The 14,134-nt window shown below is 42.7% G+C and overlaps 1 protein-coding gene across 1 annotated transcript in view; it reads left to right on the plus strand.

The window, feature by feature from the left end:
- ryr2a (ryanodine receptor 2a (cardiac)) overlaps positions 1-14,134 on the plus strand; it is a 554,599-nt gene that overhangs the window by 236,773 nt on the left and 303,692 nt on the right. The window contains 2 exon segments of the mRNA XM_037691577.1: positions 1,745-1,835; positions 2,715-2,855. Coding sequence (XP_037547505.1) covers positions 1,745-1,835; positions 2,715-2,855 — 232 coding nt within the window.

Genomic DNA, 14,134 nt, shown 5'->3' on the forward strand with positions numbered 1-14,134 from the left:
GTGCTTGATAGGAATTATAAAAAGGTATAAAATATTAAATCCAACATGGACTATATAAACCTGTGTAAACAGCACCATCCCCCCCAGAACAGTGAGATGCTTCCCCAGTAACAAACCCTGGATCACCACTGACCTGAAGGAACTGCTAAACCAGGAAAAAAAGAGCCTTCAGGGAGGGTGAAAGGGAATTATTGAGGAGCACACAGAAGCAACTAAAAGTCAAGATCAGAAACAGCAAGGAGGTGTACAAGAAGAAGCTGGAGAGCAAGCTCCAGCAGAACTTTATCAGAGAGTTGTGGTCAGGGATGAAAAAGATCACAGGCTTCAAGCAGAAGGAGGATCAGAAGGATGGAAGCCTGGACAGAGCCAACGAACTGAACACATTCTTCAATAGGTTCAGTTCAGGAACAAGCTCAACATCCTTCTCTCTTGCCCACAGCCAAACAGATATACCAGCCTTCTCTGACCCAAGGCCGTCCTGTCACACCTCAAATATTGTATCTACCACCTCAGTCATGGGCCCTTCTTCTAGATGTTGATCTTCAACCAAATCAGAATATCATGCTGATACCTCCTTTGCCTCCCCTCTCTGCGTCTCCAGAAGTCAGGAAGCAGCTGGAGAGACTGAACCAGAATAAGGCTGCAGGTCCAGATGGTGTCAGTCCCAGAGTCCTGAAGGTCTGTGCAGAGCAGCTCTGTGGGGTTCTGCAGCACCTCTTCTGACCCAGGAGAAGGTTCCAGTGTTGTGGAAAACATCCTGCCTTGTTCCAGTACCAAAGAAAACTCACCCATCAGTCCTCAATGACTATAGACCTTTTGCTCTGACATCCCACATCATGAAGGTCCTAGAGAGACTTCTGTTGGCCCACCTGACTAAACAAACAAGCACATATCAGGACCCACTGCAGTTTGCTTATCAGCGTGGACTTCGATTTGAAGATGCCATCATACACCTGCTTCAGCAAACTCACTGTTATCTAGAAAAAGCAGACATCACTGTGAGAATCATGTTCTTTTATTTCTCCAGTGCATTTAAGACAATCCAGCCTGATTTGCTTAGTCAGAAACTCCAGAAGACTCTGTTAACTTGGAATTCATGATGTGTTTTTTTTTACAGTAGAAAACAATCCAGAAAAATAATAAAATAAAGTTCCATTGATTCATTCAACCTTTATTTAGAAAGATAAATCCCACTGAGCCTCGAGGACTCATTTACAAGAGAGACCTGATTTAAACAAAGAATGATGACAACAGCGACAACAATAGACAAATATAAAAAGGCATACAGATTTTTTTTTACAAATAAGATGGCAAAAAGAGTAACAAAACAGCTAGATTATAAGGTGAATGTAGAAAACTAAAAACAGGAACATGTCTGCATTGGTCCTTGCCAGGAGTCCAACAGGTTCTTAAAGCCACTTATAGAGGTCAAGGTCAAGAGCTTCAGGTCTTTTTTGCAAGCAATTCCAGGAAACAGGAGCGGAATAGGAGAAGGCCCTTTTGCCAAGTTCAGTCCTCACTGAGGGAACATTGCAGGTAATGATGTCCTGAGAGTGCACGCTGTAGCTGCACTCACGCAGAGACATGTAGGAGGAGATGTATGAAGGCAGCAGACCAAGAAGTGATTTAAAGATGAAAATTATTCACAAAAGACTATTTAAATAATTTATTGTGGTAATTCTTAAAAACTAGTTACTTTATACACAAATGTCCTGCTAATGTGTGTCACTCTAACAATGTGCAGGAAGTTGAGGCCTTCCATGATGCAGCACCTGCTCAGGAGACTGGTTTTTGATGTCCCCCTGCTTAATGACCACAGCAAGATGCCTCTTAAGGTCAGAAACTGTCTCTGTGTCCCTCATCTGTGTCGTCTGTGTCTGTCCTCTGTGTCCGTCCTCTGTTTCCGTTTTCTGTGTCTGTCCTTTGTGTCCATCCTCTGTGTCTTTCCTCTGACCATTGTCAACAGCAAATTACTTTCTGTGCTGCTAATGCAGTTAATGTAACTGAGTGTAGTCATTTGTCACAGAGAGGTGTTGTCTGTGTACCCCCCCAACACACACACACACACACACACACACACACACCCCACACACACAACAATCTGTGTCCTCATTTACTCATTCATACATCACTCTACTAGATCTATACAAAGACTAATCAGAGCTTTATCACATTCATACACTGATGTGACACACATCAGAGGCAATGATGGGTTCAGTGTCTTGCCCAGCGACACTTGGGCATGTGACTGCTGGTGGAGTCGAACCCCCAACTCTTGCATCGAAGGACGACTGCTCTAACCACTCAGCCACAGCCACCCCTGTGTTCACGTGAAACATCTCCAACAAGTTTCTCTCATCACAAAAGTGCTGCAACTCTGCATTTTTATTAATGTCAAACTTTTAATCTAGAATATTTCATAATTTGCTTTGCATGAAATATGACATGAGGATAATGTTAAGCTACTATCCCACCAGACTTTAGCTAAATATCTGCTAAATTACTTAAGTTTTAGCGATCTGTTGTGTTTCTTAAGGCTAGTTAGATTTTGAAGCCATCTTAATGAGGTCTTAGAAGGATTCCAGACCAATTGTGGAGATGTATCAGATCTTTTCAAATGTTTTTAGGCTCATCTAGTGTAAATTAGTTTTTTTTAATGGATTGTAAGATTGTAATCTTTCCAGTGTTGATTAATGTGCTTGTCATTTTCCCAGCTGCTGACCAATCACTATGAGCGTTGTTGGAAGTATTACTGCCTGTCAGGAGGGTGGGGTCATTTTGGAGCAGCATCAGATGAAGAGCTTCATCTATCCAGAAAACTGTTCTGGGGGATATTTGATGCTTTGTCCCACAAGGTAAAGGTTGTTTTTGTTTATTTATAGTAATGATGCCCTTATTATGACAAAATTTATTTAGTTTGGTCAGATATAGTGTGATTGAACCCAGATTCTCAGCTTGTATTTCAGATTGTCATTGTAATCCGTTGTCTTCAGAGTATGTATGTAATAAGAACAACCTGCTGGATAATTTTTGTTTTACGTTTTTCCAGTGCGACATCAAATAGCCCATTGTGAGTTTGAAAACAGAAATGACTCAAAATTGGAACATAGCCATGTTTGCACTGTTAGGACAACAACCGTCTTTTAACAACTACCTGTGAAACTCTGGAAAATGATCATGATCTGACCTCTGACCCTAAACCAAACTCAACCCTGACCCTAAACCTAACCCAGGACCCCTTTCTCTAAACCTAACCCTCTGACCTTTGACTTTAAACCAAACCCTGACCCTAATCCCACCCTTTGACTCTAAACTTAACCCCGACTGCCAAGCCTAACCTGGACCTCTGACCTTTGACCCTAAGTTTGACTACTAACATGGACCATAATGTGAGTCAATAAAAATAACTTTTCCTTTTGGATCCAATAGAACTTTAATCCACCATGCTCATCACAGCTCAACAACACTGACACCACAGAAGAAGAGTGTAAACCACATTCCCATGCGCTACTGGCATGACAGTGCCCCCTAGCGGATTGGCATGCAAACAAAACAAAACAAAGGAGTTACAAATCTCCCACTTTTCTTTAAAAATAAAAATAAAAAAATAATATAAAAAAAACCAATGCTTGTATAAGACTCATGGTAAAGCACGGGTACCAAGGATTTTGTTAGAACAGTTTCAACATGAAAGAGTGTGAAACAACTTGTGAATTAATTTATTGAACAATCCAACGTCCTTCATAAAGAGCCTTAAGTAGTGAGGTTGTAGATGCACCCTTTTTTGTTAAACAGTCTGCGAGTTGGTCTTTTGTTTGAGACCACAACACTTGATGAACTTTCATAGTTTGAATCAGTTCTTTAATCGAACTGATTTCCAAGCGTACCCTTTTCTCTGCAACAAACTTAGTTGACTTAAGTGCATCAACAAGAGAGAAATTATCAGTGATGCAGACTATTGGTGGAGGACAAGCAGTACTACCAGCATTGAGTTCAGAAAACAGTGTGGAAAGAAAAATTGCATTATCAATTCCTTCAGACATAGTTAGTGTTTCACCTGCAAGTGTGCTTCAAACAACTCTCTTAATTCTCTTTGACTGCCATGAAATGGGAGAGAACCACCCATTGTCACTCATGAAAACATTGAGGTGCCCACCCTGAGTGCCCCCATCTGAAAGATTCCCAAAAGATGCATCTGTGAATGTAACCATCTTTAAGTTACTGTTTTCTCCCAGGTGTTGAAAACTCAGTTCAACTGACTTGGTCTTGAGTTTACACACAACTCTGTTAGCTTCATTGATGGTCTGTACTGTAGCCTGTTTGAGACCAGATGCTAAATTACTAGCATCAAACATGACATCAGGCCTGCTCTGTATCACAACCCACACAAGTTGGCCTATCTTCGATCTGAGCTGCTCTCTCTCCTTTTCAGTGAGGGGTGAAGCTGACTCTGCTGCTCGTGAGGGTGAGAGGTGTAGGGGCTGCAGGTGCTGAATGTATGTGTCTTGGTGCATGTGTACCTTCTTACCCTTAGCAACAAGATCCACACCCACATAGGAAAAACTATTATGCGCTTCACGACCGACATTAAACTTTGACCTGAGGTGAGGTATGACTGACTCTGAAAACATATGTGATCCATCCCATATAAAACCATCAACATGACAAGCAAGTACACCAGTTACATGCTCGCCCTCATCCAGCCAGTAGAAAACTGCAGGGTCGACCTTAGACATGATGTTTCAATCATGATGTTTTTTACCCTGTTACACCAATACAGTGAGGCATCAGCTAATCCATACACACATTCTCTCAGTTTCCAAAGCATGCCTGTGCTATTGGCCTCTGAGGGAGGTTTGATAAAAATGTCTCTGGACAGTTCCATTCCTTGTAAGAAGGCAGATTTAATGTCCATTGAGTGAAGGTTCCATTGTTTGACATATAACTGCCAGCAGGAGTCTCAGTGACTCTGAAGCACAGGTTGGTGAGTCCTTTTGTAGATCAGAAACTTGTAGCTCCTCAAGTCCTCGTGCAACAAGCCTTGCTTTTGGTGCTAATCCATGTTCACTCTCTTTCAGTGTGCACCCAACGAGTGGAGACACACTTTTGTCCTTTGTCCTCAATTTCTTCAAACACTTGATTCTGTTTCCAGCTTTTTATTTCCTTTTCCTTTGCTTCATCAAACGACATGTCCTTAATCACGAAAACATCCTCGTGTGTATCCGTATCATGAACATTTGCTTGGACATGAAGATCCTCCAACTGTGACAGATCAGCTGATTCACTGTTGCCAGCCACTTCTACAGGCTCAAGCAGCTCCAAGTTAAACCAGTTCTTGTATTTCCCAGTTGCTTTGCCGGCACGTCCCAACACTTTTGCTTTTTGTGAGACACCTTCTGTATTTCTGAATGTCACAATTTGACCTGTCTTTATGATGGTGTTCTCAGTGTGCTGTCTCTCAGCCATTTTCAGGAGCAGGCGAAGGATCATTCTCAGAATTTACTGCGTTAGTGTCTCCTACTCCCTCTTCATTGATGTCCACTGTATGTTGTCCTTGATTGTTCTCCTCACTGCAGGTAAGCTGAGGTTCTTCATGCTCCTGAGTAACTTTCCTTAATCTGAGCTGGTGCACTCTGACACAGGTGCCTCCATGTCTAACAAAAACGACTGCACCATCTTGACCAATGACCACTCCTGGTCCTTTCCATTCTGGACAGGTCACTTGTTTGTAAAAGACTTTGTCTCCAGTTTCATATCGCTCATCTGTAGGTCGCAGTTGTTTCTTTAGTGCTCTGCGTATCTTTTCTGAACATTCTGCTTCTGTAAAAGCCTTTCTTGCAGCATGTAGGGCTGAAATGTGTTTGGCAACCCATTCACTCTTGGTGGTGCCCTCTAGAGCTGGGGCTTTGTCGATTAATACAGAGGGTAGGTTGGGATTCTGCCCGAACACCAGCTGATGTGGGCTCAATCCATGGACACTTTGCATAGAGTTCTTTGCCATCAGAGCCCAGTCCATGGCAGTGCTCCAGTCACATCCAGTACTCGTTTTAACTTTCATTAGAATCTCAGTCAGAGTTTGATTATGGCGCTCTAACAGTCCATTACTCCACGGGCTGTAAGCAGGTGTTGTTTTAACTTCAGTATTAAAGTTTTCGGCCATGTCTCTCACTTCCTCGTTATTAAACTCACCACCGTTGCCACTGAACAACTTTTGTGGTGGGCCATGCACACTGATCCAATCATGGATAAAACGTTTGACTATTTCAGAAGATCTCTTGGTGGTTAAAACACTACCAGCACTGAAACGGGTGAACTGATCAATGATATGTAGGTACCACACCCCAGGTTCAAGCTCATGCAGATCTACAGCAACTGTCTCATTATATGTAGATGCCAATGGTAAACCGACAGCAGGCTTTGGTTTGGTCTTACAATATTTTTGACACACTTCACACTGGTTCACAATCTTTTTCATCAGACTGTTGCATTCTGTGTCCTTATTGCCTGAACTAGTCAAAAGTCTTTGTATTTTATCAGCAGAGGCGTGCCCAAACTGTTTATGAAGTTTCTCTAAAACTTTCATCTTTTCACTTGTGTTCATCTTGTCTGTTGTAGCCAGTATTTCTTCCTCAGTAGCATCTAAAAGCTTATCAGAGTGAGTAGGATTTTTATTTTCACTGTCCACAATGTTCACACAGTAATGACCAGATCTAGTAAAGTCCAGTTTGACAGGCTGGTTGAACATCACTGCACTGTCGTTTTCCATGTCCAAAACTGTCCCAGCTCTTTTTAATGATGTTTTACTCAGAAGCAGTGGAATGTTAGCAGATACCACTTCAGTTTCTATATTACACTTTTTGTTGCCAATCTTAGCAGGTATCCTTACCTTTTTGATGGAGTGGACGACTCTTCCATCTCCAAACTTAAAGGGCCTGTGACTTTGTGTTTCTGTCTCTTTCATTGTCTTCACACTTTTCTTTTGTAACACAGTACTATAGTTGTCCAGCCACTCTTGTCCACAAACTTTCCTAGTACAAGCAGTGTCTATTATTGCTGAGCCAAAACATTCTGTCATGAATATTTCTGCATCTGTTGGTGATTCTTTGGTGTATAGTTATATTGCATTCTTCCACGTTTGTTGTATCATCGGTTATTTTAACACTCTCAGCTTTGTGCGAACAGTCTTTAACCCAGTGAAAAGTACTTTGGCACACTGCACATTTTGATCGCCGCCCATACTTATCCAACGGGTTTGTACCGGGCTGTGGAGTGCTGGACTGTGGAGTTTTCTGACGAGTATTTTGCCACCAGGAATTGCCCTTTTGCCACCGTTGCTCTGTTACAAACACGAACTCTTGGTTAATATTTTCTGCTGTCGCACTCTTTTTTTTTTCCGCCAAATATTCTCTTCAAAGCAGACTTCATTGAAACAAAAGTTATATCTGAACATGCCATTAGAGCCAACTGTCTGTCCGTCATGTCCAAACAAGCGGTGTCCAAAAGCTTAAAAGCCAAAACAGCGTCGGGTAGCTCCATGTTGTATTTTTTCATGCGCGAGTAGCGCTGCTCGAAATCAATAATATAGTCAGCCATCGACATATTTGTTTCTTTAATGACCCGGCCAAAATCTGAGTACGCTTCTTAGACCCTGTCCTTTTCCTCTTTTAGGAACAAATCATCTAGTTTAGCTAACAATGTGGTCATTCCAGTGTCTTTATTTAAATCGTCTACCAGAATTTCCATCGCCGTGTCTCGCACCCTTCCAGACAGCGCCAGGGCAACAGCGAGCGCTTGCTTTTTCTTCTCCAAGTCTGTAACTCTCGTCCAAATGTTGACTTCATTCTTCCGACTTTCATAAAGCTTTCCTTCTTCAAACGTTGGTGGAACTCTGTAGTTGCTAACCATCCTCTGCTACCAATGTGAGTCAATAAAAATAACTTTTCCTTTTGGATCCAATAGAACTTTAATCCACCATGCTCATCACAGCTCAACAACACTGACACCATAGAAGAAGAGTGTAAACCACATTCCCATGTGCTACTGGCATGACAGTGCCCCCTAGCGGATTGGCATGCAAACTAAACAAAACAAAGGAGTAACACATAAAACTCCAGACCTCAACCTTTGACACTGGACTTGGACCCTGACATGAACCCTGGGCCCATTGCCTTACCTAATATACTCTCCCTCCTCGAAGCAGTCGGTGAAGTGAGGTCATAGTGAGAGGCCTGGGTGGGGTGCTAGGGATCGTGCATGTGGAGCCGACACAGTGATGGACTGTGACAATGATGAGGCCTGTTGGCCTCAAACTGATGAAGTCTTTTGGATGAAAGACGAAACGTTTCTTCCAGATAGAAACGGTCCAGATGTTATGATTTAACTTTGTTGTGTTCACAGATCTATTTTGTAAGGGAGGCCTGGCCTTAAGGCAGCCTAACGTGCATGTTTTTGAACTGTGGGAATTTTGATCATGTTCAAAAAATATGCACAATAAAACTTCTCTCAAACACACAAAAACAAGCTGTGATTTTCAAAAACAGGCCACAGAAAGCACAATTGATGGTCACTTGGTTACAAACATTTAGAATTCAGTGAAACTTTAGGTAATGAATGTACCCAATGTCTTGTATTTGTCAGTTGCCAAATGGTCAACACCAGTAACAACTGTGATGTCAGTTTGTCAAAATAACAGTGATCAAAATGTTGAAAAATCCGTCCAATTTACTTTCATTTAAAAAAGTCTTCTCATTGTACAACTAAACAACTGATAATTGAAGCACATGAATACAGTGACAATGGAGTTGTACTGGAGCAGGTGCGAGGATGCTTGAGAAAAGTGGAGCATGCTCTATTCACACAACGAAAGCTGTAGGTCAGGCTACTTCTTGTTGCTCTCTAAAATAGTTGTTGAATCAGGTATTTACAAATGTAGGGAAACATAGATGTTTAACAACCTGTTAAAATACACCAGAATGCAGGAAATGACATCTACTTTATTCAAAATGTTATGGGGGAGGATCCCCAGACCCCCCCCCCCCCCACACACACACACACACACATACACACACACACACAAAAAAAAAAACACCACGCACTATTTGCATTCTGCCATCGTTTGGTTTACAAATTAAGCCCTGGTTACTGTAGAGAGCAGTGTGCTCCTTCCTGATCTCTAACTTTCCAAAAGACCTATTATTATACTGTATTTTTGCCAGAATAACCATGTAATGAGAGGTTGACAGAGGTGTCAAGGTTTGTAAAGTATCAGCAATTAAATTTTTGAGAGCAGAGCTGTTTTAAGGTGGCAGGCTGTGTGTTAGTTAAATATTGATAACTGTTTAACAGGAAATTGCTTCAAAATGACTACACCAGGCTATGCACCGATAGACTTCAGGTGGTACACCTGCCGTTTTCCCTCTGCGCCAGGCACGTGCCCCTTTCACACTTTCTTTCTTCATTAAAATGTGTACAATATACTACCAATGCTCCAAAATGGGCAAAGAAATTTGCCCCCTAAACTTTAGATGCCAAAGTTCTAACTTCACTTGCATCAATTTCATCTCATCTGTGAAGGAAGCCTCATTCAGCATGATTAACCCTTTATTACAGTGTGCAGAAGAACACTGGTTTAGCTCATGTACCAATGGGACTATAATGCCAAAAAAGAAAGGAAGAGAAAAGGAAAAGAAACATTTGCAGCCTGGGGAAATAGCACTCTGCTGTCCTGGATCAAACCAGCAGTAGCTGTAGAGGCTGAGGAAGAGAAAGATGATGAAGAAAGGGCAGAGGTCAACACTAGAGTCATGTTAAGGGAAAAATTATCTGTATAGAGTACTTTGAGTACTAAGTGGAAAACCCCCAAAATACTGACAGGACAGCAAATGTTAAAGAAATCAGAAACACAAGGAGCATAGGAAAACCCTGATAGGGAACAGACAAAAATACCAAGTCTACAGAGTGAAGACCAAGAGAAACTAAACATGCTGGAACTGATGAAGTGAGTGGGAACATATATGTTTAATGAATATAAGGAGCAGGTGTGAGATGACGGACAGGAAACTGTGGAAAATGACTGACTGGTGGAGAGATGGTTATCGTCTCAAAGACAGTAAGAAAATTAATGAATGCCAGGAATATTAAAGACATTGGGGTGGCTGTGGCTGAGTGGTTAGAGCAGTCGTCCTCCAATGCGAGAGTTGGGGGTTCGAATCCACCAGCAGTCGCATGCTGAAGTGTCCCTGGGCAAGACACGGAACCCCTCATAGCCTCTGATGTGTGTCCCATCAGTGTATGAATAATAATAATAATAATACTTTATTTATAAAGCCCTTTAAAACAACCATAGCTGCCACAAAGTGCTGTACATATAAAATGAAGAACATTTAAACACATAAAAACAGTTGTTAAAACATTTAGATCAATAAAAAATAATAAAAACAGTGCAGAGCAAAATTCAGTCTGTGCTAAAAGCCAGTGAGTAAAAATGTGTTTTTAAAAGAGTTTTAAATATGGACATTGAAGGGGCTTGTCTGAAGGGAAGAGGGAGAACGTTCCACAGTCTTGGAGCAGCAACAGAAAAAGCTCTGTCCCCTCTGAGCCTCCGTTTAGACCTCGGCACCTCCAGGAGCAGCTGATCAGCTGATCTGAGGCACCGAGCAGGAGAGTATGGGTGAAGCAACTCAGAGAGGTAGGATGGAGCAAGACCATTTAAACTTTTAAAAACAAATAAAAGAATCTTAAAATGAACTCTAAAATGAACAGGCAGCCAGTGGAGTGAAGCCAGAGTGGGGGTGATGTGCTCCCTCTTTTGAACTCCAGTTAGAAGCCGAGCAGCAGTGTTCTAGACCAACTGGAGGTGTCTGAGGGAGGACTGGCTGACTCCAAGGTAAAGAGCGTTGCAGTAATCCAGCCGAGAGGTGACAAACGCATGGATTACTGTTTCCAGCTGTTGTTTTGTAAGGATGAGCTTTACCTTAGCCAGCTGTCTGAGGTGATAAAAACTGGTCTTGACCACCGCTCCAATCTGGGAATGTAATTTAAAATCACTGTCCATTTTAAAACCCAAGTTAGAAACAGTTTTCTTTACATGTGGTGCCAGAGAGCCCAGATCCACAGGGCAAGGTTCACAAGAGCCACTAGGACCAAACACCATCACTTCTGTTTTCTTTTCATTGAAATTTAAGAAATTTAAAGACATCCAGGCTTTGATGTCTTCCAGACACAACAGAAGTGGCCTAATTGAGGGGGCATCATTCTTTTTTAGTGGCATATAGATCTGACTATCGTCAGCATAACAATGAAAAAGATCCCATGCTTTCTAAGGATTGATCCCAATGGAAGCAGGTAAAGGGAGAAAAGCAGGGGACCTAAAATAGAGCCCTGTGGAACCCCAAAACAGAGAGGAGCAGTGGAGGATTCAGACCCAGCTATGTTGACAGACATGGTTCTGTCTGCCAGATAGGACCTAAACCAGCTCAGTGCAGTACCACAGATACCCACTTGATGCTGTAAGCGTGATATTGCTGTGTGCAATTGTTTATCGCCCCCCTCGTTCCAAGGACTTCATAAGTGAATTCTCTGATTTTCTGGCTTACATCACACCAAGATATGATCACTTTATTATCGTTGGTGACTTTAATATTCAAGTCTGTTGTCAGGAGAAGCCGTTAGTGAAGGACTTCCTTGATTTGTTGAACTCATTTAATTTAACTCAACATGTAAATGCTCCCACCCAACAACACGGTCACACTCTGGATCTCATTTTAACACGTGATGTCTCTGTTTGTAATGTGGTAATCGGTGACAATGTTCTCACAGACCACATGCCCGTCTTGTTTGATATCATCCCGCCTTGTCCTACTGCTAAGTCATGTGATTCTGCACGTACTTCACGCGCCATTAACCGTTTCACTGCTGCACGTTTTACTGAAGCTTTTAGCTCTGAGAGGATCGATCAGCTCTCAGTGTCTCTCTCCACCGAGGAGCTAACCTCTCAGCTTAACTCTGTTTGCGTCAATATTCTGGACCGTGTTGCTCCCGTTAAAACCAGGAAAACAAAACTTTTATCAGAACCATGGCTTAATGACGTCACTCAAGCCGTTAGACAGCAGTGTAGGAGAGCAGAACGCAGGTGGAGGAAAGACAGGCTGCAGGTTTCTTTTCAAATCCTAAAGGAGAGTTGGCGTCATTATCAGAAGGCAGTTAAAGCCGCCAAATCGAAGTTCTTTTCTGCAATAATTGCCTCAAACTCCCACAACCCCCGAGCCCTTTTTTCCACCCTGAACTCAGTTCTACACCTCAGTGAACCTTCACCTCTAGAAGCCTCAACTGAGCTGTGTGAAAACTTCCTCCATTTCTTTTCTGAAAAAGTTGCAAACACCCGGGCACTCATTTCTCCACCTGCTCATGATCCGTCCATCCCATCTCATTGTGTTGCTGTTCTTGACCACTTCGAGCCCATCTCTCTGTCTTCCCTGGAGCAGGTCATGTGCGGCATGAAGCCATCTGGCTCCACTTTTGACGTTGTCCCCCCTCGACTCCTTAAAGAGCTTCTTCCTGTTCTGGGCCCTCCTGTTCTTGGCATTGTGAACAGCAGCTTAGCCTCAGGTGTGGTGCCAATAACTTTTAAACATGCTGCTGTCCAACCTCTCCTGAAAAAACCTAGCCTTGACCCCTCAGTCATGTCCAACTTCCGGCCTGTCTCCAAACTCCCATTTGTCGCTAAACTGCTGGAAAAAATAGTGTAGTCCCAGCTGAAATGCTTTCTAGAGGATAATGCCATCTTAGAGCTATTCCAGTCTGGCTTTAAACCTCTCCACGGCACTGAAACTGCTCTACTCAAGGTTTTTAACGACATTCTCCTATTCACAGACGCTGGTGATTCTGTGCTCCTTGTCTTACTGGACCTCACATCTGCCTTTGATACAATTGACCACGAGATTCCCATTGCGAGGTTAGAGCAGTGGGTGGGCATCACCGGTCAGCCCTCGAATGGTTTAGATCTTACCTTGCTGACAGGTCCTTTTGTGTCTCCATCAAAGATTTTAGTTCAGCCTCGGCAGCGCTTAAATGGGGGGTATGCAATGGTCCATCCTTGGTCCTCTTTTATTTTCTTTATAACTGCTGCCACTAGGTGCTATTTTCAGGAAACATAACATACCTTTTCATTTCTACGCCGACGACTGCCAAATCTACTTCCCCCTCAGACTCAATGGTACTCGCTCTATTCAACCGTTACTGGACTGCCTGGCTGACATCAGAGATTGGATGGCTTTAAATTTCCTGAGTTTCAACGAGAAGAAATCTGAAGTTATGCTCTTTCCTCCCAATGACACAATCACCAACCACTGCATCGACCTATCCGTTCTGTCACCGTTAGTGAAACAAAGAGTCACTAATCTAGGAGTGATACTTGACCCTTCTCTGAAACTAAACAATCATGTAAATATGATTGTTAAATCCTGCTTTTTCCAGCTGAGGCGACTGTCTAAGCTGAAGCCCATATTGTCCAAAAATAACCTGGAGACAGTAATTCATGCATTCATTACATCCAGGCTCGACTATTGCAACTCACTCCTTTTTGGTATCAGTCAGACCTCCATAGCTAGACTCCAACTGGTCCAAAATGCAGCAGCCCGGTTTTTGACCAGCACAAGCAAAAGAGAGCACATTACACCTGTTTTGGCCTCCCTACACTGGCTTCCGGTTCACCTTCGAATCAAATTCAAAATACTCTTGTATGTCTATAAATCACAAAACAGCTCTGCCCCCTCCTATCTTACTGATCTGCTCCAGCCGTATGTACCACCACGTTCTCTCAGATCAGCAGACCAGTTGCTCCTAACAGTCCCAGGAACCCGTCTCAAGCGCAGAGGTGACAGGGCCTTCTCTGTAGCAGGCCCAAGACTTTGGAATGAGTTACCTCTGCTCGTTAGACAGGCCCCCTCCCTCACAGTTTTTAAATCTTGCTTAAAAACACACTTTTTTTCCCTGGCTTTCTGCACTGTGTGATCTGTGCTGAGTCTGTGTGCATCGCACTGTGTTAGTCATGTTGCGGTTGTTGTTGTTATCCATTATTGTTTGTTGGTTTCTACTTTTTGGTGTCCTGTTATGTAATCTGTTGCTATGTGCTTGT

Source organism: Nematolebias whitei, chromosome 17, assembly GCF_014905685.2.
Source record: "Nematolebias whitei isolate Nwh7 chromosome 17, NemWhi1, whole genome shotgun sequence".
NCBI classification, from domain to species: Eukaryota; Metazoa; Chordata; class Actinopteri; order Cyprinodontiformes; family Rivulidae; genus Nematolebias; species Nematolebias whitei.